Source organism: Hoplias malabaricus, chromosome 1, assembly GCF_029633855.1.
Source record: "Hoplias malabaricus isolate fHopMal1 chromosome 1, fHopMal1.hap1, whole genome shotgun sequence".
Classification (NCBI taxonomy): Eukaryota; Metazoa; Chordata; class Actinopteri; order Characiformes; family Erythrinidae; genus Hoplias; species Hoplias malabaricus.
In genome coordinates, this window is record NC_089800.1 from 28,443,508 (window position 1) to 28,470,599 (window position 27,092).

At 40.1% G+C, this 27,092-nt stretch overlaps 1 protein-coding gene across 1 annotated transcript in view; it reads right to left on the bottom strand.

Annotated features, from left to right (window-relative positions):
* nphs1 (NPHS1 adhesion molecule, nephrin) overlaps positions 1-27,092 on the bottom strand; it is a 140,362-nt gene that overhangs the window by 90,772 nt on the left and 22,498 nt on the right. The window contains exons 3-5 of the mRNA XM_066682248.1: positions 13,461-13,513; positions 13,191-13,373; positions 8,550-8,707 (exon numbers count right to left, since the gene is read on the bottom strand). Coding sequence (XP_066538345.1) covers positions 8,550-8,707; positions 13,191-13,373; positions 13,461-13,513 — 394 coding nt within the window. The remainder of the gene's footprint in view (positions 1-8,549; positions 8,708-13,190; positions 13,374-13,460; positions 13,514-27,092) is intronic.

Consider the following 27,092-nt stretch of genomic DNA (forward strand, 5'->3'; position numbering starts at 1 on the left):
GCATCCAGGACGGATGTGTATTGCCCCTAATACAATGTACGACATCTCATTATCCTCTCCCTATTGAGGTCCAAGCATGTCTAGCCTCAAATCTTAATAATCGCCATTGTTTGTCCGCTCAAAGACTCAACAAAGGCGACTGATTAACTTCACGGAGGATGATTCTGTAGCCACTTGTAAGGGTCGAGCATGTCTCAATGTATATGCTTCATTCGTCTTAGAGTTAACGGCAATGCTGGTGATTTTTCACTCGTTAAAAAAAAAATCCAATTTACCCAATCTGGACATGCTCACATTGCTTCTTTTCCTTTGAGCCGGAGGTATGAGGCTAATGTTGCAATCCAGCACTGGAAATCAATAAGATCGTGCCAAAATCTTGTCCACAAATAAAACACAGAAGTACTTTCAATCCGCTCATGTCTCATCCAGGTCTTAATTAAAGTTGTGGTGGTTGTTGATGTGGTTCAGGACACAGTTTGACTCTGACTGAAATACAAAACTGATAACAACTTCACTCTTAATGCTATCTATCTGGATAACAACTTCTATCTTAATGCTGCAGTTAGCCAATTTAGACAAGTGGTAATTTCTGCCTACTTTAAATAGGTCAATGATACAGCTGTTGTTTGATGTTAAAGACCTGTAAATCTTCATTATCTGAAATAAAGTTATACTTCATTTATTATAAACATACTGAAAATCATGTATATCATGAGGCATCCATATGCCTACATAACATGTGCATGTAATGGGAAGTCAGACTCTGTACACTATCAAAACATCACTACCCTGTACAGGTAAGTAGTTATCCACAGAAAGTGTATAAAATGTTGTATATATACTGTTTTAACTGAAATGGGATTTATAAAATCAATTTAACTTAAATCTACAGTTAATAAATCATATGGTACAGATATATTCAATAATTACATGTGCAGATATGTACATTTAGTGTCCCAGCACAATCACAGTTTTTCCTGAATAAGTAAAAAATGTCATACAGCTGCAGCATACAGCTACACTGTGAGGTATATTTTTATAAATCTCAAGTCCTTGTGGGTTCTGAATCTCTTTTAAAATCTACATAAATTAAGATCTGAGTGTTGTTTAAAAAGTGTGAAATATTTTGGGGAACATGTTTACTGAAGATTCTTCTTTCCTAGTGTTTGTATAGCATAGTTTGTGAAGCATAGCTAGCTTCACAGTTCCAGGAAAGCACCATTTGGCAACCAAACCTTTCTTGGTTGATTATCTGCATGTGGGATAAGAGGGACTAAAAAGGATTACATTTTTGTTGCATTATTTAAAAAAAAAAAAATTAAAAACAAACATACAAAAGAAATTGTGATTTCTCATCTCATTTTTAGATCATCAATAAAAGCATGCTTGCTCTCAAAAGTTTACTTCTTTTAGTTAGGAACTGTGAGCCTTATTCAAAATACTGTTAACAGGAGAAGAGAGCCTATGAATGTTAAGTAACATAAAGCTGCTAAGTAACAAAGCAAACTTCACGGTGGAATCATCCATCCATTATCTGTAACCGCTTATCCAATTTTTTTAGGGTCGCGGGGGGTCCAGAGCCTACCTGGAATCATCGGGCACAAGGCGGGAATACACCCTGGAGGGGACGCCAGTCCTTCACAGGGCAACACAGACAAACAAACATTCACTCACACCTACAGACACTTTCGAGTCGCCAATCCACCTGCAACGTGTGTTTTGGACTGTGGGAGGAAACCGGAGCAAACCCACGCGAACATGGGGAGAACACACCAACTCCTCACAGACAGTCACCCAGAGCTGGAATCAAACCCACAACCTCCAGGTCTCTGGAGCTGTGTGACTGCGACACTACCTGCTGCGCCACCGTGCCACCCCAGTGGAATCATCACACACTTATTTCTGATCATCCATCCATCCATTATCTGTAACCACTTATCCAATTTAGGGTCGCGGGGGGTCCAGAGCCTACCTGGAATCATCGGGCGCAAGGCGGGAATACGCCCTGGAGGGGACGCCAGTCCTTCACAGGGCAACACAGACACACACACATTCACTCACACACTCACACTTACTGACACTTTCGAGTCGCCAATCCACCTGCAACGTGTGTTTTTGGACCATGGGAGGAAACCGGAGCACCCGGAGGAAACCCACGCGGACACAGGGAGAACACACCAACTCCTCACAGACAGTCACCCGGAGCTGGAATCGAACCCACAACCTCCAGGCCCCTGGAGCTGTGTGACTGCGAACAGATTTGTTTCAATTTCAAACAGATTTGTTTACATGGTTTCTGACACTATATGACACTCTACCAAACTGAAAGAAACCACTTTAATGAGACTAATTGTGATTCTGAAGTCAGGGAAAATGTTATTTTCATGACACCTTAGTTGTCAGTGAAATGAAGTTGGCTGAGTAACATGTTTGTTTCTTTACATGTCTTAATTTAAACCTCTGTAGACTAAAATGTCTAAACAAGTATTTCCCACAGCTGTGGTTGACATCTATATGAATTTGTTTGCTCAGTGTATGCAATTTCTTAGGCCAACAGATGTGCTATGTGACAGGATATGCACCCCACAGGTAGATTAGAAGCTTAATTTGTGCTACTGCCTGCAGTGTGGTCTTCCTGAAGCATGGCTACTTATAACCCAAGACTGCATGTTTAAACACGAAGCTACTTAATTAAAATGGGCTCCACAGCAAAATAAATAAATAAGTAAACTTCAGACTGCAGACTGATGGATATATTATCATAAGAAAGGTTGAATTTTTTTCCACAACTCACTGTAGTGTTAAATCAAGAGTTTTCCTTCGTCCTGAATACTGATCGGCCAAAATTAGCGAACAGCTACTTTGTTCATCATCTGCAGCAAAAGGCAACAAAGCGGCACTTTGATTCCCCACTACAAACAAATGAAAATGTGTTAGCTCCATAGCAAATGGGCCTGTCATAACACCACAAACATTAACTCCACACATGTGGAGTCAGATGTGTCTGGAACGACCGAGCACAACCCCTGCATATTTGGAAAAACCCAAAAGCCTGTTCCTTCTCACCTCCACAGCCTTCAAGTGCATGTTAGCATATGTTAAAGGAATGCTACGTGGGTGGAACATGCTTATTACCATGATTAGCAGATCTTTACTTGGAATTTGTGTCAGACTCTGAGGTTGAAACATTGATTGATCTGTCATAGCTGTCATATGCTCTCCACTTTCTTATATCTTTGAGGGAACGGTTCACCCTCACGTCGCCTCCTCAATTTGCATAGCCTAAATACGCTGAACATCTTGTGAAATTTGTATTATTTGTCTGCATTATTCCTCGGGTATCAAAATAGAACAGCGTCTATTAGTGATGCAGTCTGGCTTGCTCATCAACGGGATTGTTGTGGAGAATTGACAATTAATTTTGTGGAAATGAGAACATAATCTATTTCTATAGCATTAATCTCATTTCTACCACAGGACATTTTTAGATTGCCATCACCTCACCAAGCAAGACATGTGGCATTAGCCTGAAAGTTTTATAGAAGAAGGCACTACTCAGTCAGAAAGGTTACATGTATGTCATTCTCTTGTCATTTCTTCACCAAGCAAAAATAGAATTAGCAAATAAGTTTAATTGAAGGTGGTAATGTTCAATCTGAAATATTGGTATTGGAAAGCTACCTGCCCATTAAGTAAGTCACGTGGCATTACACTATATGATTAATACAAGAAGGTACTAGTCAGTTCAAAAACTACATGTAGGTTTCTGTGTAGGATATAATTGGCCTGTCATCCCCTCAGTGAGCTGAAACATAACATGAGCCTACAGAAGTACAAAGAAGGTTGTGGTCCGTCAGAAAGGTTACAACTACATTTTTATACAGAAACACTTGGACACAAACCATCATAGTACACTATCTTCGCAGGTACCCGAGTCCATATCTAATTATGTTGTTTGCTTTAGCCGGACTGCACAATGGCAACCTGCTAAGCGTCCGTCCCATGGCCTTCAAGCCACAATGTCCAATTGTCCTGTAGTTGATTGCAGATGCATGGTGGCCCATAGCTGGTGGTGGAATTGTGAGGTAAACCATGTGGAGGAAGGTGAATAGAGAACAAGTATGAGCTCAGAGCCTGGCCACAGAGGTTCAAGCTCAGGAGAGAAAGACCCGGCAGGCGTTAAGGGTTCTCTCTGCAGCATGCCGATCTCAAACTCAACACACACTGTGTTCAGGAAAGCTAGACACAAGTAAACAAGCACTCAATCAAACTGTAAACAGCTTCCACTTATTTCTTCCATTCACTCCCAGTTTGGGATTAATATTACCCATTTCTGCAAAGGAAATGAAGCGGTTTAGAAAGACAACACTTACATTTGGGCCAACCTTTCAACTTTCAGTAATACCACGCATTTAGATTCTAGTGCATCACACTCATTTACTAGTTTAGTAGGAACCTAGTTTGGTAGCTTCGTTGTGCTGATGTTTGCCATGTAAGATATGGTAGCTTATTGATTGATGCAAAGCATTTGTAGCCATCTTCCAGTTCTGTAGGACTAGTTTCTGACCACATTCAATCATGGCTGAATAATTTGAAGTAGTGGCCAAGTAGAGGACCAACACAATCATACACTAACAAATGTTTAATACAACTTGTACAAATCCTGTACACCAGTAATTGCATTCAATTCAATACTTTCATTCATCGTCTGAAACCGCTTATCTAGTTTAGGGTCATGGTGGGTCCGGATTCTAGCTGGAATCACTGGGCCCAAGGCCGGAACACACCCTGGAAGGGGTGCCAGTCCTTCACAGGGCAACACACACTCATACCCATGGACACTTTTGTCATCAATTCACCTACCAGCATGTGTTTTTGGACCACAGGAGAAATCTGGAGCACCTGGAGGAAACCCGCACAGAGCCTCAGCTCAATGTCGGTTAGTTCACAATCTCAGCAGGATGACTCGGAATTCAGCAACATTTACACACATACTATATCTCACAGATTTCACGTGTGTGCGTTTGCCTGAAATATCGTAAAGGGTGGTTTTAGTGTGTTTATAAAATTCCATATAGCTGCGCACAGCCTCCTTAAACTTCACGTGCTATACTCTTAAATTAAATAAATAAGTAATTGTAATTCTTAAAATCAACAAAATGTTTTTGGTCTTCATTGTTCTTTGGTGGTAAATCATCTAGTATTTATTTTTAAATAAATTGAACAAGAAAAACACTGATGCATGTGTTATATATTATGAACAAAACTTTGTGTTGTTTTATCATTTCTACATTTATTAGTCCTCCACTCCATATTTTCTGTACAACACAATCACATAATAAAAACCACCCGTAAACAAAGATATTGATATGAAGCACCAAATCTTCTCCAGACCTTCCAATGACAAAGGTATGTACTGTTTTTGAAATGCCAGAAAAACAATGGCTATCTGGCTAACAGCATCCTGGCTAAACTAGACTGGCCTTGTTTCTCTTTGCTCTTTTTTTTTTCATTTATTTATTATTTATTTATGTATTTATATCTAGGTTTTTATGTGTTATCTAGGAATTCTTAATAGTTGTCTGTCTTTTTTAGGGGTTTTCTGAGGTTACCATGGCGAGTGAGAAATACTCAGGTTCTATTCATGTCCCTTGCTTTTTTGGAAGCGTGATGCTCAAACTGCAGAAACTCTTTCAGACATAATTGCAGCAGCACAAGTGTTATATGCATAAATTTCAGCTCTCAGGCTGTACATACAGGAGCCAATTTCCAAGAGATTCACAGAATTGGAGGGTTTTCTACCTGCAGAACAGTGATCTACTCGACTGTGTGCTATCCAAAAACTCCTACACAACACTTGAGTACAGCAGCACAAGTTCATGTACAACTCTCTTTGATAGGAGTGATTACATGTTCTTACCTTGTAAGTCAATAAAGGACAGGATGATACACGAGTGAAGGACCAGCAATGCTGAAGCCATTCTGTCCAGTCACAGGCCACTGACCACCCTACATGAGGATAAGATACAGCATACAATTCAGCAAAAGCATAGACTTGCACAGATGCTTGAGATTCACAATATGGCTGTAAAATAATACTGTGACTATATTAAAGAACATTGGGTAACATCTGGAGGGAAGGGGAGGGACGAGGCTGGTTTCCTACTCTCCTCCAAATGTTACATAGTGCAGTTTTTGCAGTGCTGAGGCTGGAGTAACAACAACAGAGGCTCTCTTCTTCCTTTAGCCTGTCAGTGAAGCATCAGAATGATTTTAAATCTGTAATTTTTAAGGGTAAAAATACTATTTTGCATTTATTTAATACATATTAATTGCACATATTATTGCATTTTCCTCTAATATCTCAATTTATGTGCATTCTTAATTGTTTTGTTAAAATTAATTAATTGTAGCATTTATACATTTTTGTAGTCATTTTTTTATGATATGCAAAAAATAAATAAAGTAATAAATAACATAAATTGGCATGGTGCAGCATTCTTCACTTTCCCTAACACCTTGCACGTCATACTTCAAAGCTGGTGGCACATGCTTCCTCCAAGACCAGGATCTAAACTTTGCCTCTCAACACACTTGGAGGAGAACAGTAACTAACAGATTTTGTTATGTTAACTAGCAAATGCTTGCATTGGCTAACATTCTGCTGCATGCTGGAAAAAAAAGCTAGGGCTACCCTGCACACCCAAAAACAAAGCTAATAACACTCTTCTGGACTCTGCATTGTGGATGGCTATCACATCATCTTGGTTCAAATGATCAATCTGGCAGAGGATATTATTTTATACTACTTATACTACTATTATTTTTTTCTCATCAGATCTCCACAAAAATATTGATTCCCTGTCCCTGCCAATATTCAGTGCATCTACAACATGTATCTATACAATAAATAAACATATTAAACATGTCCTGATAATGTGATAATAAGTGAAACAACTTGAGGCTTAAAGACAAGTTCTCTCAACTGAATAGTGTAAATAAATCATATGAAATCATTATCTTTTTGGGCTTCTGTAGATGTGGATTCTCACAGGACTCACTAACAAAGTGAAGCTTCCAATCTTGCATGACATCAGACCTGGAGAAGCCAATATCACACATACAGAAAGTATAGTGCAGAACCTAATGGATGCAGAAGTTTATGAGGTTTGTTCCCTCTTGTGGCCAGTAGTTCTGGATAATAAAAGTCGAGGAAGCCCTCTGAATAAGTTGAGGTAATGAGAGAGAGCTGTGAGATTTTCCCCGCTCCGAGCTGAGGGACGGAAACGCAGCCGTGCGTGGCAGCCGCTCTCTGGAGGATCACGGCTATTACAAGGTGCTTCACACTCCCTGGCTCGCCCCTCCTCTGTCTCCGGCTCCCTACTCTCCAAGCCAATAACGTGCGGGGTTTCAGGTCAGGTTGCAATCACTTCGCATTACCGACCACCGTGGAAGGAATAATAGTGATTTACTTAATTAAAAACCAAGCATTCTCCCTGCTAAATAAACAAAAGGACCAGGAAAGAGCCAGCACTTTGAGGCATCTTCCTCCGTCCATTAGTCACACTTCAACGGGCTTTGATAAGAATTAACTCGCAGTCAATTATTCACTGCGTCTGAAAACTGTCCCAGGTGCCAGACTCTGAATGCAGCTCCATCTTTTTCAGAGAGCATGGAGAGCCTTCGGATTCTATACAACTCCTACTCAGACTCGGGAGCCTTTCTTTCCTTGCCACATCCGTCTTGTCTGCCTTTGTGCCTCTTCCTTATTCTTCCTCTAATGCCCAACAGCACAAGAGTAGCACTTCATTTCATCTTGCTGTGTAGGATTCTCTGAGTTAGTCAGAGTTAGGTCTGATATTAAAGATTATTATATGGATTTAGGAAAATGTAAAATTTTCAGAGTCTTAACCACTCCATCTTCTGTATGACCCTATGTCTAGGTTCTGTAATGAATGGGTCACTAGGAAACTAACTGCAGTCCATCTCTCCATTTACTGATAGGACAAGGGTCCAACAGGAGCATCTTTGGGTATGTCTTTGAACACTCCATCCACCTACATCTGTGGCATGAGGGAAACTGTAAGCCCTGCAGGGTAATGCACCCGCCAGAACTGAAAAATAATCATCAAAATAAAATGAGACTTGCTGCTCTTTAAAGCTCAGACCCTGGCTATTCTCTTGACCTCGAGTCAGCCAACGGCCGAGCGAGACCTCCCGGACATGTTGGGAAAAGTTGCCTGTCCTCTTGCTGCTTGGCTCTGGCTTCCTTTGAAGGAACACAGCTGTTCTCTGCTTCCAGAAACACAGGCTTTGTTGTGTTTTCGCCATGGTGCGGGACATGAGACGGTCCGGGGGGTCCATCAGCAGTTGGAGGAGGTGAATGACTCAGCACTTTTCAGTCGCTCTTTAATGAGATGTTGCTCGGACTCGGCTGACCTCGCTGTGCCTCAGGACCCGGAGACAAACAGCCACTCTAATTGCTGGAGAAATATCACCACCCGCGCAGCCAGAGAAATTAATTAGACGTTATTTATTTTTTTTTTAACTATTTCTCTTGTTGTTGTTGTTGATGTTGTTGGTGTTTATTCCCTCCTCGTTTGGTTTGGCTCCTGTGTCTCTGTCAGGCTTCTGCAGCAGAAGATTCGGCTGGATGTGGGAAGAAAGGGCAGAAGAAGGAGATTCGATCAGCTGCCAAAGAGTCCGGCTGGAACAAAGCGTGGAGATACACAAAGATAAACAAAGAGCAGGAGAAGGAGCCGGCGCATTAAAGCCGAAAACGCACAGACTGACGGCATCTGATGGATGGCTCCGAACGCAGCCTAAGACACCCTCAGTCAACTTTTATACCTGCTTCTTCTCTTCATAAACTTGGAATTGAAATATGTCCACGGCTATCAGAATATACATCAGTCCTGGCAGATAAAGCTCCGTGGCGCTGTAATCTGTTTAGATCCAGGCCTGCTGTGTCAATACGCTTTCGGCGCGCTATCAAGGATGGCGGCACATGCTGCGACAACCACCGAGCCTACACACACAGACCACCTCATACCCCCACAACACACACACACACACACACACACACACAAATCTCTGCTTTCATAATAGTTTTCGACCTTGTCTCTCTCTGCGAGCTTTTCAGAAAGGGGAAAAAGTTTGATTTGAATTTTGATTCGCCGGCGCGAGGCAGGACTGGCCGTGATTGCGGGGCAGCAGAGAAGAGGTCGAGCATGACCCCGTCAGGTGAATTTTAATGGCTTCTTTCATAACACCGTCAAACGACTCACTGCTCCTTGGCCCGGGCCTATTTGATGTGAAAGCCCCCATGAAATCAAGCAATGTCCAGAAAATGAAGCCTCCACTCCTCGCCACTCCTGGACTATGCAGATTGGAGCAGACATCCGTGCTACCCGAGCCTTTCCTCCACCGCTCAAATCCCTCTGTTGGCCCGCAACTTCAATTATACACAGCGCATAAAGCAGTCTTTTTCTTCTACTGTATAGAGTGGAGCTGTAGTTGAGATTCGTGCAAAGGTTAATGAAAAAAATATTCCTTTTTTCATGATGGACACTGTAATACCAGCTTCAACTGAGGGGAAAAGATGTCAATGATTGGTTGCTCAGATGTGGATTAAGCTCAGTACTGGATAACTGTTTTCTTATCAAAAACAAATCAAATTCAGTTAGAATTCAAATTTGAATCACTTTATTGATCATTGTGCTTCCACACAGAGGAATTTGTTCTCCGCAATTGGGGGATAGGTGCCTTGCTCAAGGGCACTTCAGTCGTGACCTGGGGATCGAACCGACAACTTTCCAATTACAAGCCCAGTTTCCTAACCCCAAGCTCAGAACTAGGCTTTACCTCTTCCCAGGACACTATTTTTTGTGCTTGACACCTGTCTGAGGCAATGGTTACATCACAAGTATGCTACATAGTCAGTGCATTTAATATAAAAAAATAACTAAATCAATAAATAAAATACAAAAAAATCTTGTATTTTATAAAATCTCACTTGGATTGGCACAAAATCATTTGTAATTTATAAACAACATGAAAAATAATATTTAAATCTGTGTTTTTTGTGGTCCACTTCTTCAAATCTTCAATGACACACCATCATGCAAAATAATGAGCCAGTGTTTCCACCCTATATTGAGGCTCTTTTCATATAGTGCTTGTCCTCTAGGTTAACGTCCACTAGCCCATATTCTCACCACATTGGTGCCCAAATAGCAATGGATGTGTGACCCAAAATTGGCCCTTGAATTACAGCTTTGACCCAGTTCAGCCAGATTCACCTTATCAGAGATCAGGTGTGTTGTGGACCTGTGACATTTGGTGCACATGACAAGATTTGGCCCAAATATGTCTGCTATCTGGGTCTTCGCATCGTGTGGGTGTTTCTCTGTCATCGAAATGAATCCAATGCAGTAGATTCCTGACTCTGCAAAGCAGAGTTGAACCATAGTAGGTTCTATGATAATAATCACAACTACATGTGAATGTTATATTAAGAAATACAGTTTATTTTATATCATTTTTATTCATTAATCAAATGCAAATGTATTTTCATTTTAAACCCTTAATTTGGATTTTTCAAAAGCCAACTCTGATTCATTTTCAGAGCTGTGGAGTGGATGGACTATGAAGACAATAGTTTTGCTGATAAATCAAACACAAACAGATTGAGATCCTGTAAACAGCTTCTTATCACTGGGGTTCCTAAATTTCTATGCACAACAACCACACCCACGACACCCCCCGGCAGTTTTAACAGATAAGGTGTGGGGTGGTGTGAAATTTTGCTGTTGTCATGATACAGTGGATTTCAGCCACAACAGCACAAATGTTACCGTAAATGTTAACTCACTGATGTGATCCCTGGGCTATTTCCATGGGACAAGGTGACAATAGCATGGCGTTGTATAATGGAGAGGCAACCCCAGTGTATTTTTGTGTCTGCTTGAATACTAAGTTGTTTCAACAAATTTCAAAGCAGGAAGCTTAACCTCAAACAGTGAGTGGACAGAAAAGGCTGCAGCTTTTTTAGGTCCACTGTGGAATGTTCAGAGTTCTGTCTTCATTTTTAGCCATAAAGACAGGAAAAAAAAGTCTTCGGTCCTCTTTCATTTTTTAGTTTCAAGGGGTTCGTCCTCTTGTTCCAGTTGGAGTGCTTATGATTCAGAAACAAATGGGTCACATATCCAATCACGACCACGCATTGTCAAGTGGAGACGTGCCCCGGTAGACCAATATATTAAAATTATTCAGTCTTTTAACTGCAGTAATTAAGTGTGATAAAAAATACACAGTTAAAACATAATTTTAATCCTTTTAAAAAGTGAACTTGAGTGGTTACGCTACTTCTTCAACCCTACGCAGTACTTAGCAGTTGTTGCTGCCTGGAATCAAATGACCCACGTCCTGGTAGCAGTCCACTTTGTTGGTTGGGAACAAAATGACTGAATTAAGTGTTAAATTTTCTGAAAAGCTTTTGAAAGCCTAAGTTGATAATTGAAAAAATATATATAATAAAAATTATAATAATCCACAGTAACTGTAATTGTCCTCTGAGATTCTGGTCAGTATCCAGACCCACCACAATATAAATCAGGATAAATCAGTTAAAGAGGATGAATGAATGAATGAATGAATGAATGAATGTACCACATTCTTCTAAGATCACACTTGTAACAGTGTGCTATGATAGTATTACCACTCAGACACCTGGAGAAACGTATCCATGCTTTTTATTTCTAGCAGGATTGATTACTGTAATTGTCTCTTAACTGGACTTCCAAAAAAGCCCCCCCCCCCCCCCCCCCATCTGTTACAGAATAGGCTTTAAATTGTTATTGCTTGTCTATAAATGTCTTAATGGGGTAGGATCAGTGTATTTATCAGATCTGCTACAGAGATATGAGCCAAGCAGAGATCTCAGATCTTTAGGAACTAGTGCGTTAGCCCTGCCTCAGGTGAAAACTAAACATGGAGAAGCAGTGTTTAGATGCTATGCCGCTCATAAATGGAACCAGCTGACTGAGAATATTAGAAGAGCCCCGATTTTAGACACTTTTAAATCAAGACATAAAACATTCCTGTTTGAGCAGCTTACAGCTCAGTCTAAAATACTCTGCACTTTTATTCTGTAAAGGCACTTTAGTTCTTTTCTTTTATTGTATCATTTTAAACGGTTTTAATCATTTATAATCATTTAATCATGTTACTCTTTATGTATTTCCTTTTTACTGCAATATTTTAATTGTTTTATTGAACTTTTAGTTTCTTCTGTAAAGCACTTTAAATTGCTTTTGTATGAAAGTTGCTCTATAAATAAACTTGCCTTGCCAATTTATTTCAGAGAATGCGTTTACACTCAAATATATTTAAAGTGTGAAGTAATAAGACTGTGTTTTAGCCTGAATGCCAATAGTAATGTGCACCTTTTTAGCTCAGGAACAAGCCTTGATCTACCAGATAAACTGTGTACCTAGTGTTTCCACATTAGGCATTGAAATTCTATTGTCGCTGTCAAATGAAAAACATGTATCACACAAAATAGCAACTTTACAGAAGGAAAAAAAAAGTTATGTTTTCAAACATTCAATGGAAGTGAATGTAAACCAACCTCGCCCCCACACTGCCCCCCCCCTCACATTTTAACACAATGTGAAGGACAGCTGCTATGTCCAAATTTTGTAGTAAATTATGTAGTAAACACCCACAAAAATAAATAAAAGGACGATGATATGACTATATGAACCTCTTCACCACCTGCAAAGGCCTCGTGTCTGAGCCAAGACTTATTTGTACACAGTAGTACAAACTGATACAGTAATACAAACTGACACTCAGTCTGTACCGCACTCCTCAGCTGCAGCCATGAAACAGATGATAATTGAGACCCCCACGGAGATCGTCCTTGGCTTGAATTGAGTAAAGTTCCTACGCTTTGTGTTTTTCACTGTTATTTTTCCAGATCCGTCAAATCTTGCAAGATTCACCCTTTGTGCCTGTGACTTGTGCGGAGGCAAAACTTCAGCTTCAGCTCTTTCCCATCTCTTCCCTCACTCTATCTGTCGCAGGAGTCAAGTCAGAATTGACAGAGGGAGAGACGGGGGAGAGGAAGAGAGAGAGAGTCAGAGAGGTAGAGGCCTACTTTCAACTCCCCGTCGCCTCACTCTTACCTGTCTTCAGGGAGCTCGAAGAGCGAGACACAGAAGCGCAGTCTCTCACAGAAGAGGAAAGGAAAGGAACAGAAAAGGAAAAGGAGGGATCGGAGGCTTTTTGAGTGGAGCGAGGGATGGATTTGCATGCTCACCTGTAGAGCGACGCTGGCTCTGGAGCTCTGAAGACTCTCTTTGTCTCGCCTGGTGAAAAGAACACAAGCTCAGAACATGCTCTCTGTCTCAGATGGAGAAGATGCCTGTGGGACTCCCCTGCATTCCCTGCCTGACTCTTCCTTCCCAAAGAACAACAAGGAACAAGGAGGAGGAGGAACAGGAGGAGGCTGGGAAAACAGGGGGGAGCAATTATAAAGGTAAAAGTGCTGATGTCAAATAAACATCGACCGATCCTTTCCAGCACAATGAGTCACCTTCTGACTGTTCAGTGACCTCTCCCTCCTTTAAAATGACAGTTTAAAAAAATATATATAAGATTAGTATCATCTATATTTTACAGGAAATGTCAACCAGGGTCATGACTCAAGTAAAACTAATTTTACTTTCACAAAGTAATGATTTTAATACGAGGACTTTATCCAACAACTTAAAAGTTAGTACAAATTGTTCATAAACATTCTGCTATGCATGAAGCCCCTAGTGCACAGGTACGCATAAAGCAGCAATCTACAATACTGACAGCAAGTGTTTAAAATGGGTACTCCAGTTCAAATTCAAAACAATGGAGAGAGTTGTTTGCTATCTCTCTTTAAGAGAGTACACTGGAGAAAGCAAAACAAGTGAATAAGCGACCAAAATGTTTACTGTTTACCAGCTCCATATCCAACTTTCTTTTTCCACATTAAATGTTTCACTAGATGAGACTGATGTTATCTTCTTTGTTGACTTTTTTTCAGACGTTTATTTTTCTTATTCAGACATGTAGATGTTTGCTTCTTATTCATATTCACTCATTTAATTCAACATAACATGGGTCAGGCTTTGAAACTAATATTAGCATTATTCAACAGATTCGTATTTGAATGTTCTGTTCCACCTTAATAAGACCTTACATATGAGAGACTGAATTTACTTTTGGAAACACAACCCTTGTTCCTCAATTTCTTTGTTGACTTGATGTTACCTGTTCAGGAGAAAATCAGCCGACTCTGTATCTGTCTTGTAGTCTTTCTGGACTCTAAGCTGTCTCCATTTTTTAAACACATCACCAGCAGTTCCCATTATTTAACTCATTTAAAATCTCTGGACATTGATATTTTTAGAAGGATGCCAAGGCTTTTTAGATCTGGTAAAAGTTAAATGCTTCTGTTTGAATTCTTGCTTCCATATATGCAGGGCACTGCATTTATCTTCTATTGCGTGTTATACAGGGTGTGGAAACTCTACTGGGCACTGGACAAAGGGCTCTGGAACTCACACTCCTCAAAGTGAATATACTGGCTGCAGCACTGCTCTCAGAGATGCCAGTGCATAAACTTTACATATTTCCTTAATCTCTGAAGACAAACCCTGCCCATTTTATGATTTAGTACAGAAAATAAGTTACAGATTGCACCTTTAAAATATATTAGTACCTATGCATACATCTGCACAAGGCATCTGTGATGAAAATCAGAGATGTTCATGCTGCTCTAGAATGGGGTGGAGAACAATGCTGGCCAGAACAGGCATCTATTGGCAGACCTTACATATATAAACAGTTGGTGTTCTCCTCAAGATTGTTGAGCTGTCCCGTTACATTGTGTTAGAATAAAAGTCGGGGAGTTGCAAGTCTTGTAAGATGCAGAATTTAACTTTACTCACAGTAGGCCGGTCAGATGACCTGAATCGACTGTTTCTGGGGGGTCGTTTAACTTCCAACCAACAAATGAAACTGCTGTTTTTTTTTTAAACTTTCACAAAGCTAAACATCAAGGGACCCAGACCCCACATTCAGAGACAGACTCTCTTGCTCAGTAGCACACAGAGACACACAGCTTGCAACATGCTTACCCATGCATAATAAATAGCACAGAGGCTATGCACTTATTTCCCATACTAAGCATTCCTGATTTTACCCAGAATTCATTTCCAAAGCTAAACTAGATTCTGCATGGGATGCCTCACCTCCTCTCTTCCTCTCTCTTTCCAACAACTCACCATGGAGGAGAACACAGCACAGAGACTCGGCTTCACTTCTAAAGTTGCCTTGAAATAGAAAAGCAGCTCAGATCTTCTGGGGTTGGAAAGGAGGGTTTTTCAGAGACATTGAATGTTTTTAAAGAACCAATTTCATACATTTTTCTGCATCTCCCCCCTGAGGTCCGCTTAGAATATTTGTACATTTCTAGGTACTAAAGAAGCATGTTGAGGCAGACTGTTTCCATCCAGGTTTGGGCAGATTTTTCATGGACAACATTTTTGGCTTTGGGTCAGGCCAACGTTAGAACACTGTGTTTTTAATTTATTTATTTATTTATTTACAGCATCCAACATGTAATCAACCAACAAGTTCTCCATAATTCAGTCAAGTGTCCTTCAGATATAGTAATGTTTTTAAATTATTATACGTCAAAAGTTATTTTATTGACCACTAAGTGAGCTGGCGGAGTTTGGTGTGTTCTCCCGTGTCTACGTGGGGTTCCTCTGGGTGCTCAGGTTTCCTCCCACGGTCCAAAAAACACACATTAGTAATCCAAATTGACCAGCAGTAACTCAAAATTGTCCATAGGTGTGAATGAATGTGTGAGTGAGTGTCACCCTGCAAAGGACTGACACCACCTCCAGGGTGTGTTCCTGCCTTGCGCCCAGTGATTATGAGTAGGCTCCGGACCCACTGCGACTCTGAACTGGACAAGCACTTACAGACAATGAATGAATGAATGAATGAACTAAGTGAGCTCCCATCCAGTGGTGGAACTGTTTCCCTAAATACACGCAAACTCTGATAGGTGCCTGAAGAACAATCATAGAACCAGCACTCTACAGTGTTTACGAGAGTCTTAAACAAAAGACACAATGCCATGTCTATCCTTTTGGGGCTCAGAGTTAGATTTAGTTCATGTTTAGGTGGAGAAATATAAAGTTGATGTTTTAGACGGGCTTTCCAGAAACTCATAAGAACAACAACAAAAAAATGTAAAGAGTATACATTTTAAAGAGTGCCAAGTAAATGTGGCACATTTTGTACAATTCCTGGGTATGGCCTCTTAGAAAAAATGTGAACATGTTCATTGAATCTAGCCTCCATCTGTGGCTGAATCTACCTATTAAAGGTTAATGCTGAAAAATCACCTTAAAAGACACCTAGGTTTATTGGATCATGCTGGGTGATATATATATATAATTTTTTATATATACACACACAGTCGTGTTTCATGAGGACATGAGAATGCTTCTAAAATGGGAGTAGATGTGGACAGATGTGAACAGCTGCAAGCTGTTGTTTTGTCATTAAGTACCACAGTCTGGGGCCACAAAGGTTAACACACACACACACGCACACACACACACACTTTAACTGGTCATAAGCAAAAGAGAGAGGCAACTTGGAACAGAACATAGCAACAACACACCCGTCCACATCATAACCAACATGTGCTGGCAGGGGAGAGGAGGATACATAAAAAAAAAGAGAATAAAGAAAGGAACAGAAAAAAAAGCGCTTGAAAGACAAGAAGGAGAGATAAGGCCAGGACGAGTGTGAAAGAAGGTTAAATGAACAGCAGGAGGAAGAGAGACAGGAGGAGCATGAGAGCAAACTAAATCCACAGCCTGAGTCAAGGAAGAGGTGGCTGGAGAGCGAATGAGAGAAAACAGCGAGTTAAAAGAGAGCAAGGGAGGAAAAAAAATTGAGACATTAAAAAAATAATAATAAAACTGGAAGAAAGAGGGAGCGGAATGAGAGCAGAGTGCAAAAGCATACAGCAAAGAGTGCCAAGAGAGGGGTCCAGAGCAGAGCTAGTTTACCGAATAGAGAACACACACACACACACAGCGTCAGGAGAGATGCAGGGAGGAGAGAATGGTCAAAGAAAGCAATAAAGTCAGCAATAAAACTCACGGCGGCGAGAGTGCAGCAGGGTCCACCAGCTACTGTTAGAGAGCAGAATACACACCTTCCAATGTTCTCACACACTCCAGTGTCCCTCAACAACAAACATCCAATATAGCCTCACGCTTCACTCTCTCTTGTTTAGAAAAAAGGCCTTTACCCCAATGGAAACAGAAGAAATTCCATACAAAATATAGACATGTGGTATTTTTTGGTTTTGGTTGAAGTAACATTACAAAGTATTTACACAAAGCAGTTCATTATATCACAGTTAGTTCCGACCCTGCAATATGATTGGCTGAGAGACATTCCCAGCATGCCAATATTACTCTGACAGAAGATCTTCAGGTATCACTCCGCAAATTGTAATCTAGAAAATGGCGCCAGTGCTTACATGAAAGCACTGTGTCTGGACTTTTTCACCAAACAGGGAACTAGTTCCTTTCACACACATTATTTCAAACAGAATAAAGTGTTATGGACCATTATCTGCTTTCTGATTTGTAAACAACAGAAAATTATAAATAAATAATAGTTAATTCCAATCTCTATGTGGTTTCTGTGATTGTGTTTAACTCGAGTCGAGGCAAGTCTTTTTTCTCCGCTTTCATTCACCAACGCAGCTCTAGAGCGATACTCCAAAATACTCACTTTTAGCTTAAACAGAGAGAACTTAGCATAGTTTAGTCTATGATTACACAATAATACACAAGAGGGAGTGTTATAATTTGAGATACTGTCATTGGTGTACTTGTTTACAAATAAGAAAGCAGAGTCCATACACCATAACTCTTTACTTTGTTCAAAATAAGGTGCACTAACAGAAAATGAATGTGTTCCTCATTGGGTGAAAAAGACCAGGGACAGCTCTGTCTTGTAAGCACTGGCATTGTTGCTAGGTTACATGAATTTTGAGGAGTGATACCTGAAGAGCTTTGGTCAAAATGCCATTATCGTGTAGTATTGGTACTCCTGAAACATTTCTCAGCCAATCACATTGCAGGGTCAGAATTTACTGTGGTATAATATTCATCACTACGATCTGAATCTGCTGTAAACAATGGTTAAACCATGACAATTTATCAACTTTTATTTTAACTCTTCTTCTGTCTTGATTTAGACAGAGGGCAGCTCTGAATAATGCAGCCCGACAAATCTGGTGTGAAAACGGACCGGCTCGCTGGAGAGAACCAAAGTTCAAAACTCCCGGACGGGTTCAACATTGCACAAGTTAAAGATCCAGAGTTCGCTGAAAAGAGAAAAAAAGGAATGTGTGACAAAATGGAACTATTCTACCTCACAGAAGGTCGATAAACAAACAAATAATTTTTCACAGCCTTCTTTATAATAAATCCTAATAATTAATGGCAATAACTAACTGTGGTATGATTAAGCAATAATACACTTGATATTGGTGATATAACGTGAGATATTGGCACTGGTGTACTGATCTACAACCACAGCACCCCAGTGGCAAAATCTCAGGTTAAAGCACTCCCCCTGGTGCATTATTGCTTTATTATTGCTTCTGACCCTGCAATGTGATTGGCTGAGAGACGTTCCAGTTTTGCCAATATTACACGATAATGGCACTCTGACCGAAGCCTTTCAGGTATCACTCCGCAAAATACATGTAACCTAGCAACGACGCCAGCGCTTACAAGACAGAGCTGTGCCTGGGCTTTTTCACCCAATGGGGAATCGGTTCATTTTCCGTTCGTGCACCTTAAATTACCCTAAAGTAAAGAGTTGTCTGTGGACAGTGGACCGTTATCTGCTTTCTGATTTGTAGGAAAATAAATGAATAAAAGTAAATTGCTATATCTATGTGGTTTCTGTGACAGTGTTTAACTCAAGTCAAGGCACATCTTTTTCCTCCACTGCTCTTGTTCACCAGCACGGCTCTGGAGCGATGCACCAAAATAATCATTTTTAACTTAAACAGAGAGTTTAAACTCAACATCATTTTGTGTGTAATAAATGAGTTTGTATTTCAGCCACTTTTGCTAACCTCATAACTCCAGATGCAAGTTGCTTTTCATCTCTGGAAAGAGCAGATTCTATGGATTCAGTAACTGTTTGCACCATGTTTTTGCAGTAGATTACCACAAAAATATTAATAAAAACACTTTGAACCTGATGCTCTGGTCATTTTTAACTATGTTTACTTCAGACAGATCAATCTTTTGTCGTTCAGAATTAGCCTAACATCAGTACCTTCTTGGGGGCTAGAGGCAATCAGTTCCTCACAGCAATGTTCCAGGATCTAGTCTAAGGCTTTCCCAGATGGGAGGAGACCACCTAGTGATGGTCTATAAACAGCATGCATTTACTTGGGTCTACATTTTTCATCTCTGCTTTTTTCCAAACCCGTCTTTCATTATGAAACAGAACAAAAAGTCCACTCTGAGGTTAGGGGTTTAACCAAGCGGCTGGAGGCTCAGCATCCACTGTATGATCTCGTCCAGTGGGAGGACTTAACCATTAATGACCGTGTCTCATTAGGAGTCACATTTAATGAAAAAAAGGCCCTGCTGACCCTCAGAGGCCTCATAGGGACCTGGCTCAAAACTGTATCCCACCTCTGTAGACACACAATCCCTCCTTTATGCTCTACCTCTGCTCTTGACGGCTAATTGCATCCTTCAGTCTGGCTGTCAGTTTGAGGTGTCCGCGCTGGCTGCTATTGCCATGCAGCAATTTTCTCCTTTAGACTCAGGGTTGCCCTATGTTTAAAAAAAAAAAGAAAAAAAAGCTTTAAATAAAATCAGACACTGGAGCTGGTCAACATACGTGTAAGATCATCATGCTCAATGCCAAGAGCTGAACGGACGGGTAAAAATCCCCCAGCGCATACGGGATACAAAGTGGCCCTTATGATCCAGAACTAACCAATCAACTTCTGCAACAGTCTCTTGGCTTAACCTTCAGTCTGAAACTAAGCAGGATGTACATACTTTGGTTTTCAAAAGAGAACATTTGGGGCAGGATGGTGGTGTGGGGCAGACAAACACTTGCACTGGGTGGAAGGTTGAGTTGACGGGGTAATGTCAAGAAATGTGTATCCCCATGACAATATGTACAGGAACACAAACTATATTTCAGTGCAATTTAAAAGTAGTAAAAAGCCCCAAATCCCATCTGTAGAAAGAGAGTATTGAATGACTGAATGGATGACAATGGTCTTGCCATGGCAACGTAAAAATGTGAGATGAGAGGTGGCCGATTTGAAGAAACTGTAGTCTATGATTTGAAAAATACACAGTGTGCGCCCAAGGCACTCTAATGAAAACCCACGTTATACATTGTCCCAGTGCAAAAAACACATTCTCAGAAAAAAAGATACAGTAGCTGTACAATATTGAAAACTCAAAAGTACAAAAAATGTTCTTTTAAGGGTAGAGCAGGTAGACAAGGAAAGGTGAATATTTGTAATCTTTCTTTATAGAGCTGTGTAACATAAAAGAACATAAATCAAGTCCTGGAGATGAAATGGGGTGTATGAAATTAATCACATTTTCAAACACATTTCTAATTGAATAACAGTTTTTCTGACAGTGTACTGCCTGGCTTTGGGAGAGCCTATGAGCTGCTTCTAGAGGACTGTATTCCAGCTGGGTGCCACTGGTAAAAGTCAAGGCAGTGCAGCAATATTTGAGAATGTATCACTAGCTTTGAATGCTTTTGTGACAAACCCAGTTTCACATAAGCCAAATATTGGAGGTCTATTAACAACTTGTTAGCTGTTTTAAGCAGTTAACACAATGCTATGTTGCAGGGTTGAATGCTCCCAAAATGTCCTAGCAATGTTAGCTTTGTAGCATCTGTGCCAACCTCCAGACACTAGACATGCCTCAGTAGATTGACCACATCTAGTGCAGAGAGAGAGAAAATTGTGCAAATGTGATTTTCTGCCGAGCTATGGCTTTAAGGGGCCTGTAAGAGTGCAGCTAAGTGCTGTTGTTGAGATGGAGCAGCTCTGTGCACATCTAGATGAGCGCGAATAATGAGACTTGCCCCGAGGGCTCGAATCGAACTCTGCTCTTTCTGGTGCTAAGCGAGTGCTACTGATACAGTACGAGGCCGTCAGCGCCTCTGAAGCCTCCAGAGTAAACGCAGCCAGCCGCCTGAGCTCCACTAGAGTGGATTTCGAGGGAAACATGTGGATCTGTTGGTAAGCATGAGGCTCAAAAGCTCTGCTCGAATGCTTCAAAGCCACAATTAGGGATTTGCCACGGCATTTCTACTTTTTGTTTTGTTCATATCAGTTTAATAGCATCTGATTCGGGAAGATTGCTGTTTTTAAAAGCCTCATTCGCTATGTTCGGTTACCCTGCTTCATCATGAGCCGGCAGAAGAGGGATTTTGTCTCTGATGGTAATACAAATCAACTGAACCTAATGTATTTTGATTTTAGAGATTTTTGTATTTCTCCAGGCCAATGACTTGAGAAGGGCCGTCCAAATGAGAAAAGCGTGCCCACAATGATGCATGCTTTTGGCTGAAGGAAAGCTAGTAAATCCCCTGCTCCCACAGCCAATAAGACTATATATGTACATATATATTCCGCATCGAAAAACACATCATATGTGTCAACATAGAAATTAGTTAGTGAGTTCAAACCGCACCACAGGGATTCCAGAAAGACTTGACTCCGATTCCCATCTCAGAGACGGCAGATTAAACTCTGATCAGATAAAGACTCATAGCTGAATTCAAAGTCACATCTCAGACTCGGGTGTCAGTTCTACGACAGTTTTAGGGCCACTGTGTTGAAGTCAAAAATGAGAATAAATCAGAGAATAGTCAGTTCCTCAAAATACTCATGTCTGTATTCAGAAGAGAACATGAAGTTTCACAGGACAGAATGAAAATGATCATAAAAATCAACGATTCAGAGCGAGTGAAACTCTTGTGTGCCCAGCATCAGTAAAGCAGTCTTAAAGTACACTAAAGCTGTATGCAATGCAGTCAGTAGTGAGCTTTTGCATTGCGGGTTTTGTTGTTACGTCATGTGGATGCAAGCATGTACCGTATTTTCCGCACTATAAGGCGCACCTAAAAAACTCAAATTATCTCAAAAGCCGACAGTGCGCCTTATAATCCGGTGCGCCTTATATATGGACCAATATTGAGCCAGGTCTCGCAACTACGATAAGCAGCCGCCTACTTCATGCTGGATATATACCGGTATATATATTTCATTTCCATTTGTTTTTTATGTAAAGACCCCAAAATGGCTCCTATTAAGAAACACGCATATGACGCAGTGTTTAAACTCAAGGCGATCAGTCACGCAGAAGAACACGGGAATAGAGGAATAACTTAGTAAAGTGAGCTTTACGCGTTTATTTTGTGTGTTGTGTGATTTTAACGTTTGAGCAACGTTGAGTTATTGATATATTGTTATCGCTTTGCACTATTTCGAGTGTTACTATATTGTGATTATTATTATTATTGAATCGAGGAAAAGTCTCCCCCCCCCCCCCCACTATGTGGGGTATATTAACATTGCACTACATGTTTTACCTTAAACTACGCTGGGTTGTAATCTATTAATAAAGTTGAACTGACCTATCTGACTGTTTTGTTGACATTCCCTTTAGCGCAGCTCCATCTAATTGATGCATAACGTAACCCCCAGCCTCTACTGTAGCGTCTATTGTATGCGCCTTATAATCCGGTGCGCCTTATATATGGACAAAGTTTTAAAATAGGTCATTCAATGAAGATGCGCCTTATAATCCGGTGCGCCTTATAGTGCGGAAAATACGGTAATTAATAATTAAGTTCACTGGCTTTTCACTTACCTGCTTATTCCACAACTCATTCTAAAAGGGAGCACAGACTGGGTCTGAAATAAGATCAAAATAAATATTGAAATAAACCTAATAATCCAAACAGTGTTGAACAAAATATTCTGACCTTAAGCAGAACTCGAAATTTGGATTCATACTGACACTCAAGACTCCAAATACCAAAAATTCAAGACTCATGTCAGACACTCGAAACCCACCTTGGACTCATGTCTCAGAGTACCAAGACTTGCCACTGACTCAACTCAGAGGCAAAAGACTTACCTCTGTCTCAAATATTACAATTTCAAGGCTGAAATGAGACTCAACTCATAGACAAGACTTGACTCTGAGTCACATTTCAGTCTCAAGACTCACCTCTCAGTCTCACTCTGACTTCACGAATATCATCTCAGGGACACATTATCATACAAGAGTTCACTAAATAACATTTCTGTACATATTTTTGTGCCTCCACACATGACCACCCCCCATCCGCTCTATCAGTATCCCTCCACTCCAAGTCAAAAGGATTTGCAACTCCTCATTCAGAAGAAATGGAGGTTTCTAATGACATTTCACTCTTCAGACACCCATATTGTTACCTCTGAATGGCATTTCAAACATAAGCTCCCTATTTGCAATGAACTCAGCCCATGGTTTTGCCCCTCAGACATTAAAACCTGGCCAGCACATTACGATGCGAAACGTTCTCCTAGAATCATCACCAACAAAAGCAGTCAGTGGGAGGGAAAGGTGAAAATCCCTTGTTTGTTCCTTGACAGTAGCACGGCATCAACTGTAAACATCGGTTTAAGGGGCCAGTCTGGCTCTTGGACGAGGCCGACAACAGGAGATGGTTCCAAAACTCTACCAAAAAAAGTGCACAAACACAAGGACACGTACACTCGTACTGAAATATGCACAAACAACATCAAGGACAACACCACTACAGCAATCTGGCTATCTCTGATTTCACTGCCATCAGACAAACAGACGTCTGGCTCAGGTTCAAACGTTAATCTCTGGTGTTTGGAAGCAATTGGGGCGAGCTCACCAGGGCTTCTCAGGCAAAGAAATCACTGTGGGTGTCTTTCCCTGAGCTCCAGGTTAGGGGGCTGAGGGGTCTAGCAGCTCCTAATCCTATGGGGTCTGTGTGTGTATATATATATATGAGGGAGAGAGAGAGAGAGAGAGAGAGAGAGAGAGAGAGAGAGAGAGAGAGAGAGAGAGAGAGAGAGAGAGAGAGGGGCATCATTTCGAGCAGGTGGGGGAAGTGCTTATCTGGGTTAAGAGGGATTTGGACATTAAAGCTTGGTACTACTCCCCATACACATATGCACTAATACACGCAACACACACATGTATCTGTGTATACACATACACACACACACACACACACACACACACACACACATATATATATATGTATCCCTGCCTCTTACTCTGGTGCTGATATGGGGGTCAGGTCTGGCATAAGGAAAAACCAGCTGTGACGGCCAGATTGGAAAATCTCTAATCCCCAAATCGGCTCCGTTTAACCCCAAAACCACTAACGAGCTTCTAAATATCAGCTATTTAATACAGCCATCTCTCTGACTCAGGTTTGATAAGGATGGGTTCAAAGGGAAGCTACAGTCCAGGGGTCATCTCAGTGATGGAGATGCTTTCCAAATTGTCCTGAGATCAATGTATTCAGCTCCATATTCAGACCACAGATCATGGCCTTTGCAAGCCATTCAAACATTTCCAATAAGCATTCAGACATTTTATTGTGAACAAAGAGTCTGATACAGATGTTAAGCTAGACCTCCATTCACTTCTACTAGTCCTAGTACTCCCCAGTATTAACCACCTACAGGCAGTATTTTCACAATAAGTCTATACTTTTGACATGGCATAGCCTGCTAACCATTATAACCATTTGCTAACCATTATATATATTATATATAATAAAAAAAATATATACATTATATATATTATTATTATTATATATATATATATATATATATATATATATATATATATATATATATATATATATATATATATATAATAAAAATCTACAAAAAGGGCAATTCCACAGATTCATGGTATGAATAAACACACATCAATGTCCAAAGAAAAACGTTCATCTCTATTTTTGTTACTTTTTTAGTAGTTTCCTAGCTGTCCTACACACTGTGTGAAAACATCATGGCGAACGGACCAAGAGAAATGCTCCAATATTCCTTATTCCTATATATGTTTTTCTTCAGACAGATATGATATGGAATTTATTATCTTATTTTTCTATGTAATCACCCCCAACTACTAGACATTTGTTAGATCTAGCAATTATCTCTTTGATTCTCTGAAAAAATACATTTAATCTTTACTCAAAAAATGATCATTTATGGCTCTCATTAGAAAATCACTTTCCATGTTTCTTCTATTTCTGAGCAGGTAAATATCACTCTGGGCTGTAGGGTGGAGAACTATTGTCCTGGAATCCACAGTCACACACAGGTTTAAGTTTCCTAAACACACTTGTGTTGCTCAGAATTGTTTAATTTTGGTAGCGATGGCAACGTGTCAGATCCTAGAGCAATTATAAAATAATCTCCATGTTTAGTAGATTAAATCAATACTAAGAAACAACTAAACACCACTCATACATAAATAAATGGATATGTAACCTATAAACAGTTAAGTAAAGCATGATATTATTTGTAAGTTTGTACATAGTTTGAACAAATTATATAGTAACTTTTTTTGTCCTGTCCTTATATGGTTTTCCTGCTGTGTTGGGCTCAGTGGTGATATATGATGAGCTGTTGGTTTTGGGTAGTTTTAGGTACCTGCCCTGCTGATCTCACACCATATCATTTGCTAAGAAAGGAAATTTCATCCACTTATCCAGAGACATAAAGAGCTGCAACTATAAATACTTCATTATTACCTCCGCTCATGACTATGATTTGTGTGCGCTTCCTCCATTCTGGGCTTTCATCCTGTTTACTGCAAGAAGCCCAACAGCTCATTAGAAACAGCAGAACAGTCTCTTGTCAGTAGAAATGCATGCATTGAGAAACGTAAGATGCTGTCCTCCACTTCTTCACTGTTTATATCATCACTGTCCAAAACAAATAACAAAAAAATCTGTTTGTATCTCTATTTGTTTCCCATTATTATTTTCTACATGATTTGCAAATAGGAGACACTCTCTGTACAGTGTGAGAGTTTCATGAAGTTTTGACCAATAGAAATTCTCTGAAAGTTCCCTACAATACAATGCCTTTACATAAAATCATTTACATTATAAAGACAGATTTCATTTTAGAGCGTTTTTAGTTGTTGCTGTTTATGTATTTGGCCAGCAACAATTATTGTGTTTAGCATTTTTAGACCCCACAAGAAATCATAAACTAATACATATACAGAGCAGAAAAAAACTGGATATGTTTGTAAAACCTCTACAAACACTAAATCCATACAACATTTCCACATATAATTTATGTAATATGCTCAAAAACAGAAACAGTGCTGTAAACTGCTGTGAAAGAAGGTTAGTTTAGGAACATCCTGCTCCCTCTGATCTTTTGGAGTGTATGTTTAGGTTTAGGGTTAAGTTTAAGAGTGTTTTTTCAATGGGCAGTATACATTTTGTAAACACTGTACACAACTTTCAATTAACTATTTTTTTTTTTTGTCAAATATGTTCAAATTCATCTTGAAACCATGCTGAGAAACAATATTTATCTTAATCCACTGCTGGCTGAAAGCTTGGACACAGATGATTGGAAGGATAGCTTTCAGTATTTGAGACTTGTTGACAAAAGGAAGTTATTTCTTGGCTCGATCTGCCAGATTTCTTCTTGTGATGTTGCTTGAGAGGAAACCAAGGCTGGGTCTCATTACTAGATAGCAGGGCAATAATAATCACTTTAACTTAATGAAACCTTATAAAAACCAGATCGAGTAACTTTACTTTGTTTTAAACCACTTTCTAATAATATTAATGGAATAATGTTCATCAAGAGCATGTGTTTGACTTAGCCCAAACTTAATGAAACAATGTTAGCTAGCTATCTGAAA